Consider the following 23,285-nt stretch of genomic DNA (forward strand, 5'->3'; position numbering starts at 1 on the left):
GAATTAAAAAAAAAGTGTGTTGGATTGTCATGCGAGAGGTCTTGGGTTCGATCCCTGCTAATGCCACCTAATTTTTTTTTCACGGGTACTGCCTCTTGCGAGGAATTTACAAATTCTTCAAGAGTAATTCTTGTCATGAAAAGTACTTACTCAAATTTGCCGTTCGGATTCGGCTTAAAACTGTAGGTCCTTCCATCCCTGACAACAAACAACGTTTTTTTTTCTAAAGACAGATGCTTGAAATAATGAAAACAAGTTTAACAAAATCTTCATATTTTGTTCAGCTTTCTTTTTATTTATGTATTTAAATCAATTTGAATAGGTTATAATGCATTTTATTTTCACAAATAATAATTGAAGGAGTAAACTTTGACTTACAAATCGTACAAAGACGATGTTGCAAAAATTGAAATGTCAAAAACTTTTTTTTCTGTTTGCTCTGTAAAGGCTATAAGGTGTCATGAAGAATTTCAAAAAGTCGAAAGAAATATATATTGGGTAAGTCCGAGAAAATTCATGTTTGGCACAACTATGCAGCTGAGTGTGGGCAAGGTCCGTCTGATTTGTCCAACATTTTTGAGTTACACAGCTCTTCATTCAATTTTCTTGGTGAAATCATCTTTTAACATACTAAACTAGCTAACAAATGCCAATTATGCTCCGCCAACTATTCGGCTTGGAAGTGTTTGTTGCTCAATCGGGATATCAGTTTCCCTCATAATTTTTCTCATCGATGACATGACAAAATTCGGAAATATTCATAACCTTCAAAGCTAACAAATTAAAATAAAAGCTCATAAATTGAATCCTTAGTACAAACAAATTGTAATTGATAGTTTTGACATTACACACGTTTCTAATTTCCAAAATTTTTTGTTAACATAGCCCTCAATACAATTTCACCTTAAGAAGAAGAAGCATTTCATCTTCTTCTAACCATAAACAACAAAATGCAACAAAAGAAGTGAGACAGAAAGTCGAGTGCAAGAACAAATTTTCTGTAGGTGTGAGTGCATGTCGAAGTTTTTGTTGTTTTTTATTGTCTCCATATTTTGTAACATAACTGTATCATTATTTGGATTGTCATAATAACTTGAAATGAAAAGAGACTCATTTAATTAACATTTATTTATGTGTGTGGTGCATGAAGGAATAGTGTCAAAATACGCTTAGTGTTTCGTATTATTATTAATGAAAAATGGCTAACTTCGAGTATTACTTAAATTAATTAAAATAAACCATCAAAACAAATCGAAAAAAAAACGACGATAAAAAGAAAATAAATGAAATGTAAATATAATTGCGTGTAAATTTAGCCAGTGTGCTTTGCTGTTAGTTGTTCAATTGAACAAAACAAATTTAAAAAAAATAACTCCGTGTTTTCTGCATAATAGGTATATAAATATATAAACAGTTACAAACATTCGATTTTGTGTTGGATCTTTTATGAAGACGACGAAAATTGTTCATCGAAGTAGGCTGTTTTATGTAGAGAAGCCGAAAGGAAGAAATACAAATAAATAATTTATATTTCGTGATTATTCTCAAACCAAACTGTAAGTGATGTTTTGTGTCGTATTATGAAATATTATTTTTTACTAAATTTGATTTGGTTTTTAATGACTAAACAAAAGATTTCTTCCTCCGAAATTTTAAAAACTAACATCTTGTTTTAGGTACCAGCCTACTCACAAATATGCGACTCTAAGGCAGTATTCTGTAATGAGTGACAAATAGTATAAAAATATAATATGTTATGAGATTTTGGATAAGAAAGAAAAAGCAAAAGGCAACGTCTATTGAATAAAAAGCAAAAAAAGTTGGTTATTTGCAACAAATTGTTGTCATTTCTTGTGTGTCCCTCCAATCTGATTAGATATGCGATAAAGCGTTAAAAAACACTCATTTGTCTTGTTAATGTTGCTTCTGAACAAACCTTGCGCTTACAGTATTGACTCCGTGAACGATCTTCAATGTTTTCTTTTTTTTCGCAAAACAGCTGATGAACGACTGGAGCAAAAAGGCCGGTACTCCGTAGAATTTACAACATGGATGGTTTGTTTGCGAGTGATTTTCTCTAAGAAAATAATTTATAAGACATTTGATACCTCATTTCACAAAATACATGAATAATGTCAACTGGTCATGACAATTATTTCATGAATTTACCTGTGCCTATTTTTTTCTGACATAGTTCTGTCGTAGCCAAGTTAGTTCTTTTTATTACCTTAGAATGGTGCTCCATATTGTTACCATGCATTCGGCGGTCTTGTGTGTTTTGAGGCCACGGTAAATAACATCAAAGTTTTAAACAACATATTAAATATCACACTTAGTTTTCAAATTCAGCCAATTATAACGAGTCGACATGATTTTTATTATAAATTTTATATAGAACATGTAAAACATAATTAAAATTATTTAATGAAAATATAGAAACTGCATTTCAAAAGTAAGGATTATGAATTAGCACATTGATATCACAAATAATGTTTGAAGAAATAACTACTTTACAAATTCATATAGCCTTTAATTGCTTAGCATAATAGCTCTTTCCCGTGGTACCCGTGACATGATGGCTAGTGCGTTGGACTGTCATGCAAGGGGTCTTGGGTTCAATCCCTGCCTGTGCCACCTTAATTAAAAAAAAAAATATTTTCGCGGGTACTGCCTCTTGCGAGGAATTGACAAATCCTTCATGAGTAATTCTTGTCATGAAAAAGTGCTTTCTCAAACTAGCCGTTCGGATTCGGCCTAAAATTGTAGGTCTGCCTTCCATTCCTGACAACAATACTCGCACACAGGAATAGTTGAGAGTTGTAAGTCACTAAGCCTTGGTTCACAACGGACTGTTACGCCACCCCATTTGATTTAAATCGCAACTTTCCATAAAGATTTAACCACCTTGAATTATGTCTTGAAAAGTGTTGAATACCATCAATATGTTATATTTTTAACCTTAAGATGTTCTTGTCTGTAGTTTCTTTTAAGTTCACCCTGACATATTCCATTATTTTAAAATCAAATAAATTTAATGGGCATTCTATTGAGTATATTATGTTATTGAGATTATATTTATTCTTTCAACAACTATGAGTGCTTCAGTTTATTATCTTGCGTGAATCCTCATTAATTGGCAAAAGGCATTATATCGATGTTTAGGGTCCGAATTTAATCAACAGCACTTGTTTTTCATTTAATAAACTGTCCTAGCTTCGGATGATAAACAAAACTAGCAAAAACGCATAGTTCCTTCACTAAAACCCTATCATTTTTGTGTATTTTAAGATCGAACTTAAAGATCCTTGGTCGTATGGCATCCATGTAGATTATGGGAGATTTCTCTCATGTTTGGCTAATATACGGTGGCGCGAAAAACAATACGTAACAATTCAATATATAATAAAATTTAAATAATTTACAGATAGGGCTTTAAATAATTGAGTTTTCTTTAAAAAAAAAAACTTAGCAAATGAACAGTGGTCCTATTGTTTTGTCCTTAACTGTACTCTGTGTTCACATGTAGGATTTAGTTTTTATGACAACAAGTAATACAAACAAGACAAAACTTTAAAAGTGTGGCATTAAGACATTACATCTACTATTAAAGCATCACATCACATCAGACTTAAAACAACTTGTTTAATTAATAATTGTTTTGTAAATTTTTAAGAGATGTTATGACTACGCGTAGCTTGGTATTCGGTTAATAATCTGGTAACCGAAATTAACATGAATTTCCCAAATATCATTAGCTCTAAATCACAGCAGCAACATTTTCATTTTCTATTTTTAAGCATCTAATTCACGACAAATTCTCAAGACTGTTAGATGGATCCTTAACCTGAATGGATTTTCAGAAATTATGTTAGTTTTATATGTAGACATTTTCTTAAGTTGTTTCTTAAGTTGTTTTATTGAATTTTTTAATAATTTTCTTTGAAAACTGGTTACACGCCTTCATTTTGTCTAGAGCCATCGATATTTATGTTTTCTATTTCCGATAATTTATAGTTATAAATTTAAGTAATTTATAAAAATTTAATTTATTACAGCATTAAGATAAAAACAAGCAGTCATGGATCTCGTTGATATTGATAAGGTCTTAGATAACTTAGAACTTAACGAAGAACAACAGCGTAAAGAAAAAACGCCAATTTTAAAACAAAGCCAGCCTTCAGAATCACAAATTTCGTCGGCATCACATTTTAATGAATCGGACCAAAGTATTAATTATGTTGCCTCAGCAACACTTAATACAATACAAGAAGGAGATCGCGTAAATAGATTTGTAGGAGTTTCTCAAGTCTTTAACAGCTTAGAAGATTATCGAAAAAATATTGAAAGCTTAGATTTGTATACCAATAATACAAAAAACGATAATACAAATTATGAAAGCTTAAAAAGTGATGATCATACACTTCTTATTCGGAACGATGGGAATGTCGATAATGTTAGGGAAGAAAAGGTTCGGCAGGATGACGTGGATGAAGATGGAGATGAAGATGATGCATATGCAGGCGATGAAATCAATAAATTCGTTGGTACAGATGAATACGGATTTTCATCAAATTCCATAACAACATCCTCATCGTCGACGTTTTCTTCTGGACCATCACCGGCTTTAATGTCATCAGAATCTGAACCAGAATCTTCTCTAAATGCTAAAGTAGAACTAGAAGCTCGGAGTTTGAACCTAAATAAAGACGAAAGTACAGCTAGTGATGACGTTGATTCGATTCAGCCAAATGAAAATGGATGTTCTAGCAGTGACAATAATAGACTATGGCAACAACAACAACGTTCTGATTTTGATGATTTAGCTATTGGTTTATCATCAATCTCGCTCACCACACATCAAGAAAGTAATTTATCAGAAAGTCCATTAGCTTCAGTAAGCAGCAAATTTTTGTTGAAATCAGAAAACTTAAGTTCATCTCTATCTCTATCAAAAACAACTAAGAACTTTCCGAACTCAGATGAACAACCAAAAGAATTGCCTAAACAAAAAATCGATGGAAGAGGCGAAGATTCCTCGGTGGAAGAAGAAGACATGGTACCAGCGACACAGCAAAATGTAATGGTTACATTTAGTTCAACAATGGATGAGATATCTGACACAGAACTTGATAGTATTCTCCAGGAAATTGATACAGAAACGCATTCACAAAATCTTATATCACCTGAGATACATGATATACCTGTCGCCGCTGGTAGTAGTGGTAGCAATGAAGTGATAAATAAAATACAAACAAGTAATGAACCAGGTCAGCAGGAAATCAAATCAAATATCATTTCATCGAATAGTAACACATCACTTGTTGCTCAGAAATTTTCCGGCGATGTCGATGGGATGATGAATATTGATAGTTTTTCACAAGCTTCTACTTTAGAATTTACTGAGGATCGACCTGATGTCGAAGATGACATTGACAAGCAGAGCATGGTCAATTTAGACGAAAACGAAATGTGTGATGAAGGAGAAAGTCGAGAAAAGAAGGACATACAAAAACGTCAAAGGCCTACAACACTTGATTTGCCTGTTAGAAAAATCAATTTGTACGCAACAGCTGGCCAAACGCCACCGGGGTCGCGTATTTATGATCAGGCAACATCATCTTCCGATGAAGATACACCCCAGGACAAACAAGGTGCAATAAAATGTGATGAAGATATTAATTTTAATGACGGTGCTGGTCACACGCCACCAGAACGATCTGATCGGACAGTTTGTTTCGGCAGTGACGAGGCTTCTGGCATATCTGCTATGCAAGCTTCAAATGTCGATGAACCAATGATTGCTGAAGAAAGTACAGATGCTGAAGTTCAAATGGCACCATCAGTGTCAGAGTCAGTACTTGTTCCACCTACAGAAAATCTTACACAAGAACCTATAACGAATACTATTGTGCCCACTTTAAATAATAATAACATTGGAAAAGTTCCACCTATATGGGTGCCCGATCAAGAGGCAAATGCATGCATGCAATGTCAACATAAATTTACTTTACTCAAGCGACGTCATCATTGTCGGGCATGTGGCCAGGTCCTGTGTTCGGTGTGTTGTTCACAGAAGTTTAAATTAGAGTTCCTTTTAAATCTAGAATCACGTGTCTGCGTTCAATGTTTTCTCATTTTAACGAAACTTACACAACAAAAACTACTTATCAATGATCAACAAATGAATTCCCCGTCAACTGTTCAAGAGCAACAAATGCCACAATCAATTTCATCCCCAAACCCTAACAATCCAATGGAATATTGTTCAAAAATTCCCCCACATCGTCAAGTTAATCCACATGCAATGTCAATGTGTCCCACAGTGATTGTTCCAGTTGGTGTTCTGAAGAAAGAAGGCATTCCGTCGAAGAGTCGAAAGCGTAAATCAGTGATGTTTAGCGATGGTATACGACCTGGAAGTGATTTGGCTAGCTTAGATGCAAAATGGAGTGATGCTAAGCATGCACGTAAATCTATGCCAGGTAACAATCCAGCATCAGTTAATCCAGCTGAATGTACACCTTTGAATGCTGAGAATAATAAAAGTAAGTTAATATATTTGTGTTTTATCTTTCAAATTTAATTCAAATTTTGAGTAAAATTCAAAATACCTCAAGATTATATATACATATATCATAGATTATTCATTTTTTTAGTTTTTAAATGCCACCGAAAACTCAGTGTCGTTGTTAAAATCTGGTAAGCTCTGGTCATTCTGCTTTACGGTATGTCTGAGGGTCCTCCAGATTTATTACCGTCCTTATACCGCTTCAACTGAATACGCATAAATCTTTTTGAAAATTTTTAAAAATTGATGGTTAGTGCGCCTTCTGTTATTGCTTACCACTCCCTTAAGATTTTGCACCCATCAGGCCCATTGAAATCCAACATCTGCAAAAACACGTGATACCATTCTTTACTCCAACCTATTTGAGCTTTGATAAACTCTAAGTATTGCATAAATTTCCATTGTTCATAAATTAGTTGAGTTTATTTTAAAATGGCTCAAATTTGTCATAACTCCTAAAACTGTCGAGCAACTTGCGTTTACACTAATTTTTTGTTTTAATTTTTCCACAGAATCAGAAGAAACTGATGGGCAGGTCTACTTTGCAAGTGGGCGAATAAAAAATAGCAGTTTTATTTGGAATATTTGTTTGATATTATTTTCTTAAATTTTTCAAGGGTGTAGGTGGCAAAATAGCCATCAATATTTGTTAAAGTCGTGGCGGGATGGTTAGTTTTTTTTTTTCACTGGAACTGCCTCTTGCAAGGAGTTGCCAAATTTTCTAAGAGTATTTCTTGTAATGAAAATTGCTTTCTCAAGTTAGCCGTTCGGACTCGGCTTAAAACTGTAGGTCCCCTCCATTGGTTGAGAGTTGTTCTCAATGGACTGTTGCGATACATAATTTATTTTATTTCGATTTATAAAATATTGTGCGTATTCGGTTAACGCGGAGTGCATGTGTGCGCCAATTCATCGAGTTGTCAGTAAATTAGGGGCCACTATAAATTTATCGAGGTAGTTTACTACCCACAGAAACTTACTAAACACCGATAGTCCAATCAAAATAAATATTTTACCTCAAAATAATTTGCAAATCGATGAAAATTAATACAGACCTTGACTGTTTCAATATACCATGTACCGTAACAGAAAGACAAATCGATGTTTTTGAATTTTTTGAAACCGCTGTAACTTCTACACGTTCGCTCGTTCTGCCATTTTGCAGAACATCTCATGATCTTCTAGAATTTGTTGAGGCTTTTTGTCACTTTTTTATAAGAAGGTTTTCAGTGCCTGTAATATTTTTCATTGATATACAAACTATTTCTTAGTTTGAGGAATTGTATGTCTCGACTGAACATTCGGGTCAAATGAAGCAGGTAATGAATTTTCGTTCAATTAGTGAACAAGTCTGCATTGCAATTTATCGTAAATATCGTATTTCCACGCTGTGAGTTTTAGGAAAATAATGCAACTGTTTTGTTAAAGTTCGATAATGTGAAATGCTTCTTAATCTTCCTATTTCTATTTATTTGATTTAAGTGATCACAAAAAATAATTTCAAATCTATTGTTTTAATGGATGATGGAACTGGTTGCTACATACCAACAACTGGAGAAAATTCCTTGCCGCCAATAATGATAACAAAAAAAAACGAGAAACAATACCAAGAAGTAGCAAACAATGCGGACCTTATAAAAAGACTACAATCCGAGAGTTTGAAATTTGTTATACAAAATAACTTCTTTGTTTTTGTAAAAATTTCTTATTGTAAGTTGTGTGTGTTTTTTTTTTAGTTTTTATTGACTAATTTTTTGTTTATACTAAATTTTAAATTTCAGTAAAATGTTGCATCAACAAAACAGTCATAAATTTTACAACTAACGGTCTAAATAACGTTGGCAACGATGAAATAATCATTCTGCTCGAACTTGACAATTCGAATAAAATTCCTAAAGACATTTTTGTTCACTTGAATGAAATTTACTGGGAAGCAAGTCGTGGTCATCCCATCACCGAACTTGGATTTTCTATGCCAAAGCATCTACAATTTCTTGGCTCACGTGAACATGGCGGTTTTTTGTTTATACGATCGACTTTTCAATGTTTACTGGATGTGCATGTTCCAGAACCGCCATTTCTTATTGGTGTATTGATTCATCGATGGGAAGTACCATGGGCTAAGATATTTCCACTGAGATTAATGTTGCGTCTTGGCGCACATTACCGTTACTATCCATCTCCCCACATATCAGTAAGGGAACGTGAGCCTGTATATGCAGAAATTGCACAGACAATAATAAATTTACTGGCAGTAAGTTTAATTTTTTTTTTTGTTTAGTAGAATGTATGGTGTTAATTTATTTTTAACCAAAAAGGATTTTCGAAACTACAGCTATACCCTTCCGACAATAAAAGGAATGTATATTCATATGGAGGATAGACGAACAAATATTCTTATTCCACGAAATCGACAAGATGAGATTGTAAAAGCTATAAACAATTCGAGCGATCATATTTTAGCGATGGGAGCGAATTTTTCCAAAAAAGCCGATGGACATTTAGTTTGCATACAGAACATCAAGCAACAAAGTGGCGATTCACATGCTTATTCTACTCAAGCTATTAATATTCAGGGTCAACCCAGAAAAGGTAAATGCTAACACACAAGATTGCAATTATTAAAAAAGTAAATTATTTTAATTGTATACACACATTTTAGTTACTGGGGCAAGTTTTTTTGTATTTAACGAAGCGTTAAAATCAACCAGTGGACTCTCTGGCAAATGCAGCATTATAGAGGATGGATTAATGGTGCAAATTTTACCATCAAAAATGGCTGAAATAAGACATTCGCTTAAAAATATGAAAGACATAAATATAATTTGTGGACCTATTGATGCTGACGAACAACAAAGTGAAGTAGTTCATGTCCAATGGGTGGATGATGATATCGAAATAAATATAGGGTAACAAATTATGGATGATACATGCGAACGCTTACTTCACAGAACATAATTTATGAATGCTAAATTTCGGTTTTACGTAATCTTTGTTAGTAGTTGTTTGCACACTTTTAAGGGAAATGGGTGCTACGTTTGTGAACTCTCCCCACATCTCTTAAAGTGGTGTATTTTATGAATTTTTTATGTTAAGATTCTATCCCATAAATTATGAAGTATTATGAGTCTATGAAGTAAGATGGTATATATTACATTTCTCTAAAAAAGGGTATTCAAAAAAATTTTTAAGAACATTTATTTTAATTGCCATTAACAATTTAAAACGATGTCAGTAAAATGAATACCATGGCTACGAATGAAGCATGAAGCACCATATTTTTGTAATGAAAATGTTCATTACCTTGCTGCTGTATGTCCTCCATAACTTTACGAGGCCTTGAATTGATTGTGGGGCATTGCCTTTTCATTCACATTGTTTCATTGTGATCACTTATTCAAGAAATACAACGGTCAGCATTGTTCTTTAAAAATTGTGAACTATTTTACCAATACAAGCTATTGGAAATGATACCTTTTATGAGAAAACCATACATATCTGAATATATTCTACATAAAACGGTGCAAAAATGTTATTATATTTGGTTTAATTAGTTAATAGCTAATTTATTATCAAGCTATTTAAAATATTACGCCATTGATCTTAAAATAATGCCTTAAAACTACAAGTCATGATCATTTGAAAAAAAAAATGGCCCAATCGATCGAGTTGACGATCAAATGATATAATTTTTACAAGAAAAGAATCTCTATTATAATTTTAAATTGGTTTTGTTTAAGCTGGCCTTGGATTAACTTATTATTTCGTGAAATAGTTGATGTTTTTTGTTAAATTTATCTCGTAATCTTGATCAAATACTTAAGTTAAAATTTCGAAATAGGGTAAGATCTCCCATTGATTTGAAGAAAATGGATGGAATACCAAGTATAAGAGTACATTCAGGTTTTACGTTATCGAACAATAACCACATTCTTAAATGGACCGAAGTTTTTATAATAGAGGTGAGAATTTTGTGTTCTTTTGTTTTCATTGATTTCTTAAAAAATAATATTGTATTTAGATAAGTGGGGAAAATGCAACGTGTAAGACATCGGTTGATATATCTAAAGTATCCGAACAAATTGCCAGAAATGCATCTATAGCTCTTTTGCCGTTTTTAGATTTACTTGTGGCAAATGGCAGTGTCAAAATTGGATTGAGAGTAACTTTGAACAATGACAATGTAAGTTTAATAAAGTTTCGGTTGTTAAATTATAACTACTTCGTGGTTAATGTATTTATAATTTACTTCATCAATCCATTTTTCTTTTCTTGCAATTTATTTTTAGGTTTGCTATGAAGCTGGAAGTCAAAATGAAAAGTTGCCTCCGCTATACATGAATGCTCTCGACAATGAATTGATTCAATCATTGCATAAACAGGCTAATGATATTGGGAAGACAATAGTGTTAGAGTTAATATTTCATATTCTAAATGTACATATAAATGTATAAAAGCAAGTCATTAATTAACAACCACAAAAAAAAAAACTAATCTTCATGTATGTATTTCATCAAATATAGTCTGAGGTATTTTAGGATATTTTGTTAAATAATAATATATATAATATATGAACTTACAAAATAATGTTTGTTTTGGATTTCTTATTGTTTGTGAATCTCTTTCATATTTACGCATTAATTTAAATAGAAATGTAATTATTATATAAATAAAAACGTTGTGTTTGTAAATTCATATGTGAAATAAAACTGTTATGTTAATTATATAAAACTATAAAAATAATATAAATAAATGATGTACGTAAAATTAATATGAACAAGCTGTGGATAATCGTCAGAAAAAAAGATAAAATGTATGCTATTTTTTTTGTTTAATTCTTGTACATCATTAAACAAAATACAGATATCATATCATATGCCAACAACTTTCTTTTTTGTTTTTATTGGCAGAAGTTAATCACTAAGATGTTTGTATTTAACTGCAGGGATTGAAAGGGGGGACATACCACTTAGGAATGAGTATGTCTGATTTTCAATCATTGTCCTTAGCCTTGTATCGTATACCATTGTATATGTGCAATTTCATCTTGTTTGTTGGGCGTTATACCCAAGAAGTATTTTATATTGTAAATTTACCAATTTCCTTTAATGTGATAAGTAATTTGTACAATTAATTTACCTCTGGACATTTATAAACGTTCCAAATCACATTTATATAGTAATTAAAATTCAGACTGATTCGTGGATTGTAACTCATTTATCACATATTAAAAGTGATTAAAAATAACAGCCATGTTATCATTTTTCTTTAAAAATTCAGAGAATAAGAAAAAAATCAATTTCGTATTTTCAAGCTTCAAGTTCAAATTAAAAATAAAATGGTAATGTCATTTATTTACTGCAATCCTTCTCTTGAGTCCTGGATTATAAGTGCCATAATAAACTAAGTTTGAAGCTTTCAAATTAATTTAGGTTCAACTATCACCTTAGCCACCCAAGTGCTGTGACAAAAAATATCACGGTGGATAATAATAACACTTAGTTCAAGCTTGAGTATAATAGTTTACTGTTACTACTGGAGACAGATTTGATGAAATGATGATTACAAAAAACGTGGAAAGTAAGATATCACTCAAATATAAGTATTCCAACAAAACACGACAAGAAAGGCAAAGTGATGATTTAGAAATAAGAAAAATTCTCTTATTAAGTGGCATCCTCAGCTTCCCAACTTTAATCCCATAGAGAACATCCCATATACAACCAAGCATAGCTTGGTAGGCTTAACCAAAAACAACAACGAGCTGTGGGTGAAAATCATGGATGGAAATGCTTATGAAATAATGTCAACGACTTTATGCAACGCCGCTGTGTTGCCATCTTGTCTCTATAGAAGTAAAAAATACCAACCTATCATATGATTTATAAGTAATTTTTGCAAGTTATCAATTTCATTGAGATAATATTTTATTTTAATTTCGTCGTTAAAAATGGAAAAGTTGATGACAATTTGAGCATTTCCAGAATCGAATAATACGATTTTTTAACACTATTTAATATCTCCAAAAATGTAGTTAAGAAGAAAAGATGTTTAACGATTTTAAATAAACGCATGCACAAGTCAAATTATTTTTAATAAAATTTCATAATGATACTGATTTCAATGTCGTTTTAGTTTATAACTTCCTTAATATTATAATGATTGAGGCTAGTTGATAAGCTGCTGCAGCTGACTTACTCTACAGTAAAATGAAAATTTCACAAGAAGTTTCCTCAGAATATTATTTCCAATTTTGTTCTTTCTGGTAACGTGATTTCCCTCCAATGAAATTGCAATCAATTTTATTTTCAAGTTTTTACGTTTATGCTAGATTTATTTCAGCTTTTGTGCATTTTTCACTATTGAATCGATAAAGGTTTTATCGAGGTTGTATAAAACATCACTTTTGTACTTCAGACGTATCGTCGCTGTTGATCGAATACCTAGTAACCTAGAAAAGTTAATTTTTCAGGAAATACAAGCAATTGATATAAAAGTATCGAGGATCAATAACATTGATCTGCTTTTTATGCGTTAAGAATCAAAACTATTGTTTTTAGGCTAGGTTAGGTTGAAGTGGCTGTCCAAGATGGAAACGGACACACTTAGGCCAGTTTAATGGCCCATTGTGATACCACATGAATCTTGAGGCTTCCTCATAAATTCAATGAAACCAGTTTTGAGACCCTTACGAAACGTGAGATGCTGATTATGCTGATATGATTTAGATCGTTAAAGAAGAATTCTCCTAGGTAATTCTTGCGTTTTTAGGCTAACAAGGCCTAGTATACGCTACAAGAAAATAAAAATCAATGTGGAGGATAATTATAAACATTGTTGGATATAAAAACAAAATTGAAAACTTAATGACTACCAACAAACGTATTAGAAACTAAAATAAAGAATCGGGAAGATAAGCCGCAGCATCGGGATTCTTTGAAACGTTCGATGAAGCTTAAGACGGTAAGGCACATTATTGGACCTTATTGAAGATCTACAGGACTAACTGATCAAATCTAAGTAGAATGTAAAAAGACTGAATTGATACTCCAGCACGCATTCTGCAGAATTTTTGTGTTCATTAATGAAATAAAGTAGAAAGAAGATTGAACTAACGTAGAATTCTGACGTTTATAAAAACCCTAACACTAATAAAACAAGAAATAGTTAGAGACCAAGCAGTATTAAAATATTTTATTCTTCTTACGAAAATAAAGGCAACCCGACAATTACATATTTTTACATATATATATATATATATATTATTTTTACGACTAAACTTGTTATCGTCTCCCATTGATCAGTTTCGATTTTGACAATATATTTTTCAAATGGCATATACCCGAATCAAAATTGTTTTTTTTTGTTTGTTTTTAATTGATCTTGAAGGAATAAATTATTAATGATTTATTGTAACGAACTGGATAATTTTAAATTGTCAGAAAATTACTGTTATTAAAATTTCAAAATTGAATTTTTCGTTTTTATCACACAACTTTAGATCATCTATCGAAAACCATGAGCATCTTATGCTTTTCACAAATATTTTATTACTGTTAAATGCAATTTTTAAACGTGCATCCACATTATCGAAATTGTTTTCTGTTCTTCTATTCCAAACATCTCCCTGACCAATGAAAAATTATAAACATAAGGTACACTTACTTAATGCTAAGAATAGAATGTGCAAATGCCCTAACCCACCGTAACAGCCCATTTTTGCTCTATTTAATAATTTTTGAAGGCATCAATCTTCTTTCACTGATTAAGTTATTTTTTTTTCAATTTGACTGGTAGGCATTATTTGTATATTAGATATTTATGTTTTTTTTTAACTTGAGCACTTTATTGTTTATTTTGTGTGGTCATTAAGATGTACTTCATGTTTGGCAAAAGCCAGGACAACATGCATTTCCAGGTAGTTCCTCATTAAAAGGATAGGGTCCTCTCATAAATACATCTAGCAACTGACAGTGGGAGCTTGAATTATAAAAACAAAATAACAATAATGTAAAATAAAAATAATTTAAAAAATAAATCTTAGACTAACCTCATAAATATTTCTAAATCATGAACGATCTCGCCATCACAATTCCATTGACTTGTTCTTGAAGGTGTTTCGTCATTAATGGGATGAGAAGAACCATCCCAGGTGAGTTCCTCATTGGGATTTACCCGGAAATAAAATTGCTTGGTACGATAAACTTCTACAAATGGCAAGTCACGCTTTGAAGTAAAGATTGAAAAGTTAACTAATTAACCATTATACGTTTAATTTAAATACTCACAATGTCTCCTGTTTTGTTGATCATTTTCATGAGCAAACGAATGTTGTTTATTAAACTTGTTTTATGGACTAAAATCAAGTCAATCGATCCATCACCGAGATGAGAAAACTTAGCCATGCCATTGGGAGAGCGGGAGCATGCACATGTTATATTAGCCCCACTAATCATGAAGAAACCACCTTTGATAGCTTTCCAAACCATTTGATTACTTGGAGCTGCCACCAATGTTGTTGGAGCTGACGGAGGAGTTGTCATTTGTTTTTGGGAATGATAATTATTTTTTAAAAATTCATCACGTTTTTCTACCACATTCAAGTTGGAATTAGATTTTTCAGGCAGATTATCACAGGTATTGTTTTTATTATTTGTCTCCGGCGCAATTCTTTCAAGGACTTCTTTTTCCGAATTTGTCGATTTATTATAATTGTACTTTGAAGACGTGGCATATTTTTCCTCCAAATCAGGAGTTGAGTCATGAACTTTGTAAACTTCATTAGCTAAAAAGCTTGAACTTGAGCACCTTTGGCAATTAACAAAACATTTCTTATCATCTAGTTCTTGATTACTTCCAGCGACTGTTTGGTCTAAAGCTTGATCTGATTTATTATCTTCTGCTTCTGAATTTGATAATAAAATTCTTATTTCAGCTTGGTAGCTGGTGTTCATCAGGATGCTTTTGAATCCTGTTTAGATAATGAGTAACATTTAACAAATCTGAAAAAGGGATTATTACAATAATTACCTGCATATTCATATCGTTTAGTGCCCATCCATCTATATTTTTCACTCTGTAACGCAATATCCCCCAAATAGCCATACGACATCACACTTGCACAAAATCGAATTAAACCATTTGGATTTTGTACGCTGCAAATATCTAAACCTCGTTTTTGTCCCAGTACCATATGTATAGCTGCTGTTGCCACGTCGCACGTCCCATGTAAACTAAAAGCTACCGTATCCGTGCTACCAGCGGGTATCACAGCAACCGGTATTTTAGGCTTTGGAATATATTTCGGTTTTTGCACATCTAGATCCAAATCTTTCATAGTTCGAAATAAAAGGCCATTAACAACTTCAGCAAATGTTCCATCACCACCAACACAACAAATCGCATCGTATTGATCCAAATTTGTTGTCATAACAATATCATGAATTTGATTGGCTCTCTGCGATATAATGCAACTGGCATCGATTTTAGCCAATTCGAATATTGGCTTACAGTATTTCTCGTAGGTTTCAAGACCACGTCTTTGGCCACCAAAAGGATTTATAAATACTAAGACATTACGCAAGCGATTTTGTTCACTGAGGATTTTCTGCAATGCACTATACCAATTACTGACCACTCTGGAATCGGTGCTTTGCAGCACAACAGTTTGCTTCTGCCATCGATTGCAGTCTTCAGGAGATTTTATTACACGTTTGGCATAATGTATGGTTAGGTATTCCTTAGTGGATTTAATATCGCAAGGCAATTGTGACCCCCATGCTGATGGAGAAGATAATGATTCCCGATTGGTTGCAGATGATGACGATGACGAGGACCGTTCATAAGATGGATTACATTCTTCAGTTGCAGTTGGGCAATTATTAGATTGCTCAAATGCAAGTATATCACTTACAGGAATGATTTGCTTATCTAAAAAAAACATAAACAAATACTAGATATTGAATTTTCAAACGTTTCTTTAATTTGTCTCACCGTTTTGCTTGGAATTGTTAGTTTCTTCTCGTTCATAAATAATTGTTCCGTAATTTAGAAGCGCCCGATAACGTTTCTTTTTTATAAGAAATGTATTAAGTAAAATGTCTGTTTCTTGCCGATACATATTTGTTTATTTGGTACTATAAATAAAAAGATACAAAAACTCTTTTAGAGATACAAAACGAAATAAGCTAACGTTGATTGAAGGTTTAAATGCAGTTAAAGCCTTAATGATATTATTTATTAAAAAAAAACCGGCTATGTAAATTTGACCAACATAGCACAGATAAAAAGACCTTGAACCTATTCATAACATGAAACTAGTTGCCGGAAATTGAATTCTTGTATTTTGTTTTGATTTTCGTTGCAAGCAGAGCAGTTAAAAAAATTACCTTCTCTCATAAATATAAAACTACCCTCGACCTATGGATCCGCACCTGATTTTCTCGAACGCAAAAAGCTAGTTATTTCATAGATTGCATTTAGGTACATTCTTTTTATCTTATCATCAACGCAACGATACTTAATTTCTAGAAGCTTTTGTACTTTAATTCGTGAGATTGTTATGTAGATCAAAGGAAAAAGGTGAATGTGACCTCTTTGAAAAGGCAGTAAACACCTACCTACCTATAGGTATTTCTTCTTCTTTCGAGCCGATATTACTATTTGAAAACATTTTAATTACAATGAATTCAGTGCTAAATTATGTGTTAATGCCACTGCGATTGGTCTTTAACTTAGCTCATAAATTTTGTTTTCTTATTTTGTATTCAAAAATTCAATTCCTGACTTGCTAAATACACAAAGACAATAATGGGCAATGAAGACCTTGAAGAGGTGTGCTCTTGTACCTCTTGTCACAAATGGATGTGGTTTTTATCGAATTTACGATAAATACATTATTATTATGCTAACGACGATGACACATATCAAAAATCTAGAAAACAACAACAACAACAAAAAAGAAGGAACTTACCTTTTAATAATTACTATGCGGTTATGGATAAATTCTAATTCCATATTAAGATAAAATTCAATTTAAATTGAAAATATAAAACTTTTTATTAACTTGTTGTTTTATTGATATGCCAATATACAAGAGCGTTTCTTATTATTTGTTTCGTTAAACAATAATGGAATAAAATAAGTGAGGAAACATATTAAAATAAAAACAACAACAATAACAAGGAAACACGGAAAGCAAGTTAACTATAATAATTAACTGGAATAAGTAAAGTAGTAAAGCTATCACAGAATTTGAGTTGACATACTGCTACTGCCCACTCGTCCCGGCAAATAATATCCGCCAGTCCATCCAATTCACATTTCACTATTATACTAACTCAGTACTCAACTACTTAAGTAACTAAATTTAAGGACCTACTACTATTCTACTACCTTCCTACAGAAAATTATTTTATTATTTTAGGGTGACCATCCATCTGTTTTTAATTACTAGTAGTCACAATCGCGCATTCGGTCGACTATATCTTTGACATACCGAATATGAAGTTCTTATGAGACAATCTCATACGATATATCAAGCTTTGTACTCGCTTTAGATCGTAAATATTGTAGTCTCGAGCTCAAAGTCTGAACAGAGCTAACTTCTATTTTGGCAGGCTTGGCAGCTGAAAAATATATTGTCATTTGTTTTATTTCAGAATTTGTGTGTCTTCCTTTCTGTAGTTTAATTACCCTTCCATTTTTTTTTTTAAATAATAGGTATGACCGAATATGTAGGTTTGGCCGAACTCCACGACAATTTAAACGAAATTAAATTTTAATTTCAAAAAGACAGTGGAAAGCGGACGCTCGACACAACATACAACACAAACGTCAAATTTGATGACAGGATTTTGATCCGCTCGAAAAATCCAAACTGCGACGTCCGGATCATGGACTGGATGTTCGATTGTTCTATTGGATTATCTGATGACATGCCGATAGTCTTGTCATCGGAAATGTTTAATGGGGAATCCATGTTATTTTAAAAAATGACAGAAATAAATACATTAATAAAGTGTTTAAAGCTACATTACGTTTCGCAGTCACGCTTTATGACACATGATATCGTAAAATATCGTAAAATAGGTAAGACGCATGTCAAAAACCAGATAAAAACTCATAGTTATGGATTTGTCATAAAGTAGTGGTGCGAAACTAAAACATTTGTATTTGTTCTTACTAGATTTACTCAAAAGAAACTTAAATGTTAGTTAAGGTTTTTTTTATCTGTTTTGGGTACGTTGAATACAGTTTTCTTTCATTTATTTTTAAACATTTTAATGGATTTTATTTTTCACTGAAATCTTATTATTTAGTGAAAATGAAAATCATTTGCTATAGGGTCATGAAAACTTATAAGTTATTTCGTTTTTGATTTTAAGAAAACATATGTGACTTCGCATGTTTTTCTCATTACCATGCTCCTCGAGGTAAAATTGAGATTACATTTGAGGTAAACTTGAGATTCCATACCAAATTGGGAGCACTCAATTCGGGCGGAATGAAATGTCATTTGGCGCTAAAATTTCCACTTAAGCCTAGTACATACTTGGGAACCATCTCGTGAACCCATACAAATTTCAGTTTTTGGTTCACCCGTGAACTTGCTCGTGAAGCTGAGTGGAGAACAAAGTGGAGAGTTTTCGTTCACGGGCAATTCACGTGCAAAATGTACGGGAACTGTTGGTAAAGCTTCACAACGTGTACTCACAAGTGTGTACCAGTGAGCAATGTCAAAAGTTCACTTTCTCCACTGGCGAACGTTCACTTCACGAGGAAGTATGTACTAGGCTTTAGTTTTAAAGCCTAGTACATACTTGTGAACCATCTCGTGAACCCATACAAATTTCAGTTTTTGGTTCACCCGTGAACTTGCTCGTGAAGCTGAGTGGAGAACAAAGTGGAGAGTTTTCGTTCACGGGCAATTCACGTGCAAAATGTACGGGAACTGTTGGTGAAGCTTTGACATTTGGTTTGTTCATGTTCACAACGTGTACTCACAAGTGTGTACCAGTGAGCAATGTCAAAAGTTCACTTTCTCCACTGGCGAACGTTCACTTCACGAGGAAGTATGTACTAGGCTTAAGAGGTGAACAGAAGAAAAAACGAACAAACTATGAATATCCACTTGCGCAAATAGGTTTTTTTGTGGTGATAAATTGATTGGGTGGTTTTAAAAGTGTCTTGTCGTACGTATTTAACAGGAAATTGCGGACCTACAGACATTTCATTGCGTTTTTATGTTCAACAAGAAATATAGGTTCAGTTCAATTATTCGAACTGTCAGTTCTGATTCGAAGTGAAATTCTATTCAGGCGAAACTCGCAATAGCTTTTTAAATTCCGGGCGAACAAAAATATTTCAGGTGATTGATTTTCCGGGTGAAACTCACAATAAGTGTCAAAACACAAACTAAAAAGTTGCTCGAATGGGCGACCGAATGGTTTCTGCATGTGCGCGGACTCTCGTATAAGTCTATAGTGCTCAGATTAGAAACCAAACAGTTTCGAAACTAAAAGTTGCATGTGCGCGCCTAGCCTAAGGCTGATTGAGTCGTCAAAATTTAATGAACTGAAAAATTGTTCTGTCCATTTATTTTAAGCTAAATTTTGGCAGATTATAAAGGTGCGGTAGCTTATATGGGTATTGGTTGGAGTTAGGTTAGTTTTACCACATGAAAATGATATTTTGAATATAAATAAAAATGTATTTAATTTTATAAGCAGAATTAAATTAAAAAATATGTTTAAAATATTATTTCCTTAACAAAAATAATGTAAAAACTGTGTAGTACCCGTGGCATGATGGTTAGTGTGTGGGACTGTCATGTTTGGTTTTGTTATCAACAAAAGAAATCATGTGTCAATGAAGATATAAAACGAAATATTTACAAGTATTAAATGGATACTCATACTTACGTCTTCTTTCAACTTAGTTCAGTCAGAGCTTACTATCCTTAAATATGACAACAGCTGAGAGATGACAACCTTTGTTTAGTTTAAGAATAAAATAGACTCGAACAGCCATTTTTAATTAGATTTCACTAAGGCTAGGCGCGCACATGCAACTTTTAGTTTCGAAACTGTTTGGTTTCTAATCTGAGTACTATAGACTTATACGAGAGTCCGCGCACATGCAGAAACCATTCAGTCGCCCATTCGAGCAACTTTTTAGTTTGTGTTTTGACACAAACTAAACGATCACCCCAAACCAATTCCTTAGTTTGTGTCTCAAGGAATTTTAGGTAACTGCGCGCACTTTCAACTAAATCGTTGAACAATTTTCTTTAAGTGCAAGAGAGAAAAAAATTAGGCAATGTTTTCCTTTCACAAAAAATTCTGAGGGAAGAGTACCACCTTACATCTCAATTTCACTAGTTTTCTCTTTCATACATTGATTGCGAAAATTTATTAGTTGCTTAAACCCATAAAAAATGTCTGTATCCTACTATGATACACGTAACTGCGCGCACATGCAACTAAATAGTTTCTTTCGTATGTTTGTATTAGTGCATTTCAGTGGAATGATTCTTTAAAGTGTGACGAGGTTAGTAGGATACTTCCAGACGCGCAGAATAATATATCCTTCTCGTATGTTTGTTTTCATAATTCAATTTGCTACTTGTTAAACGTCAAATGTATTTATGTACTGAAAGGAGGTGGTTATTATTATTTGTAACTCAAAAAAAAACATATTTTTTAATTTTTTTTTTATTTTCAGATTATTATGTACTTCAATCGTGTCAAAGTGCGTCATCGTTTAAAAAATGGAATAAAGCACAATTATTTCAAATGATGTTTCGCCTCTCAGAATGGCAAGAGCAAAACAACGCTGTCGCCGTCGAATGCTACCAACCAGACTGCAAATGGAATTGTATACAATAAAGAGTAACATAAACAACACTTAAACGGAAAAACACCCACGGGAGCAGCAGTATCAGGAAGAGGAGAATTCTATGATGATCCTATCGGAGCAAATCTTCATTCGAAAAGGTTCCTCTACACACAGCCTTCCTAGTATATTTTGGCTTTTACCTGCTCATGATATTGGCCTACATCAATCAATTTATGTGTGCCCCAAAAGTAGCTAAAGAAAATAATCGAGAGGTAAGATGACGATTTGAATCGATTTGAAATTCACGAACTGACAGACTGAGTCTGAAATTCCATTTGTTTCTAGAGCTATGTTCGCTATTCGATACCTTCGAGAATTCTATTCACGGTATGTCTATCGGAAGGTCCGAGATTGCTGGGATTCCCCAATTTGCAGTGTCCCTGGGGGGGGAGGTAACTCTCAAAGATCGCATTACCAAGGATTACGGTTGGACATTTGAGTTCACTGGAAGAGAAACAAGATGCTTGAACAACGTTGCAGAACAGACGGCTAGGCAGTCCCCGTTGTGAAGTGTGTTGGAGTATTCTATTGTCCGAAGTTATTGCATTGATGAAGAAATATAAACCTTATTTGTATTTGTATGAGACTCATAGTGTGGTAGCAATGAGAGCAAATGGTCGCGATATTGTCGACTATTATGGCGCCGGTCCGAAAGATGTTGATATTCTAATGGGAATATTTAAAAAGAGCTTTGGCAGTGCTGGTGGTTATATTGCTGGAACAAAGGTAAAGATTTATTAATAGGTGTCAATCGTATTCAAAACAATTTCCTTGTTTTTAAATATTTTTTTTTTCTTGGCGGTCTGTAAAATATTTAGTTTTATAATAAACAAATATAATTCAATAATACAATTCTTTAACAAAAACATTTCTCTTTTTGCAGAAACTAATTGATTGACACAACTAGCTCGGAATACACCATATTTCCGACGACGATTGGCCCAATTAGGTGCCATTACCTATGACCATGAAGATTCTTCTGTTGTACCGATGCTCGTCTATCTTTTTTCCAAAATTGGGTAAGTAATTGTTAAACATTTTGTATAAATAGCTATTAGAAGGTTCAACTCAAAGATACTTCGGTTCAAACGGAAAAAGTGTGCAAACAGAAAAGTTTCTCTTTTAAAATATATTAGTTATCCCAAGCGTTCACTTTGAGTCGAATATTATTTGTAAAATGTGAATTATATAAATTGTATTATTTTATTTTACAGAGCTGTAGATCGTACACAAACTTTCCGTAAGGTAGCTGTTGTTGGAGTTGGGTTTCCTGCCACTCCAATTATGGAAGAACGTACATATACGCTTAATAGCAGTTTGATTATGCCTTACAAGTGATTGATAAAACAAGTAATTCAGTAAACAGTTTGCCTAAAGTATTCATGTAAAGTAAGAGATTCTAATCCGATTATTAATTAAGTTAAAAGGAATAAATACATAATAATAAATAAATGAATAAGGTCATTTTATAATTCGTTTAATAAGAATTTCATTTATTTGATGTATTTTCCCATATACCTATATATAAGTATAAAGTTAGTTACTAAAGATCTATTATAATATTTCTATCACTAAAAATAAATAAGTAAAGCAAACTTGAAAGATGTTTTATTTTCATCGCAGTGTTAAAAAGCGTTTTGGCAACCGAAAGGAAGCCAAAAAAAGGAGAAATCGCAGTCGTCTAGTAGGCGTTATATTGTGGGTGCATTTTGGTTTCGATATTCGCTTAATATGGTTTTAGAAATAACCAATGATATTGTGGGTGTATTTTGGTTTCGATATTGCTTTCCTCCACCTGGTATTTTTGAAAGTTATTAAA

The 23,285-nt window shown here is 32.8% G+C and overlaps 2 protein-coding genes and 1 long non-coding RNA gene across 3 annotated transcripts; 2 read left to right on the forward strand and 1 right to left on the reverse strand.

The window, feature by feature from the left end:
• The first annotated feature begins 1,081 nt into the window (after positions 1-1,081).
• LOC129953212 (zinc finger FYVE domain-containing protein 9) lies at positions 1,082-11,453 on the forward strand. Its single transcript, XM_056066163.1, has 9 exons — positions 1,082-1,556; positions 4,056-6,545; positions 8,051-8,278; positions 8,350-8,822; positions 8,887-9,160; positions 9,231-9,477; positions 10,410-10,530; positions 10,590-10,751; positions 10,858-11,453. The coding sequence occupies exons 2-9, from the start codon at positions 4,079-4,081 to the stop codon at positions 11,020-11,022; spliced, it is 4,137 nt and encodes a 1,378-aa protein (XP_055922138.1). The 5' UTR covers positions 1,082-1,556; positions 4,056-4,078; the 3' UTR covers positions 11,023-11,453.
• Positions 11,454-14,404: 2,951 nt separating this feature from the next.
• On the reverse strand, positions 14,405-17,884 carry LOC129953290 (ceramide kinase). Its single transcript, XM_056066331.1, has 6 exons — positions 17,541-17,884; positions 16,562-16,704; positions 15,599-16,498; positions 14,857-15,539; positions 14,619-14,794; positions 14,405-14,548 (listed from the first exon to the last, which is right to left on the reverse strand). The coding sequence occupies exons 2-6, from the start codon at positions 16,686-16,688 to the stop codon at positions 14,449-14,451; spliced, it is 1,986 nt and encodes a 661-aa protein (XP_055922306.1). The 5' UTR covers positions 16,689-16,704; positions 17,541-17,884; the 3' UTR covers positions 14,405-14,448.
• Positions 17,885-21,236: 3,352 nt separating this feature from the next.
• On the forward strand, positions 21,237-23,054 carry LOC129953358 (uncharacterized). The gene is made up of 4 exons (XR_008782504.1): positions 21,237-21,678; positions 21,752-22,192; positions 22,350-22,485; positions 22,681-23,054. It is a non-coding gene; the product is annotated as an uncharacterized LOC129953358 (long non-coding RNA).
• The last annotated feature ends 231 nt before the right edge of the window (positions 23,055-23,285 follow it).

This window comes from Eupeodes corollae, chromosome X (assembly GCF_945859685.1).
Source record: "Eupeodes corollae chromosome X, idEupCoro1.1, whole genome shotgun sequence".
Classification (NCBI taxonomy): domain Eukaryota; kingdom Metazoa; phylum Arthropoda; class Insecta; order Diptera; family Syrphidae; genus Eupeodes; species Eupeodes corollae.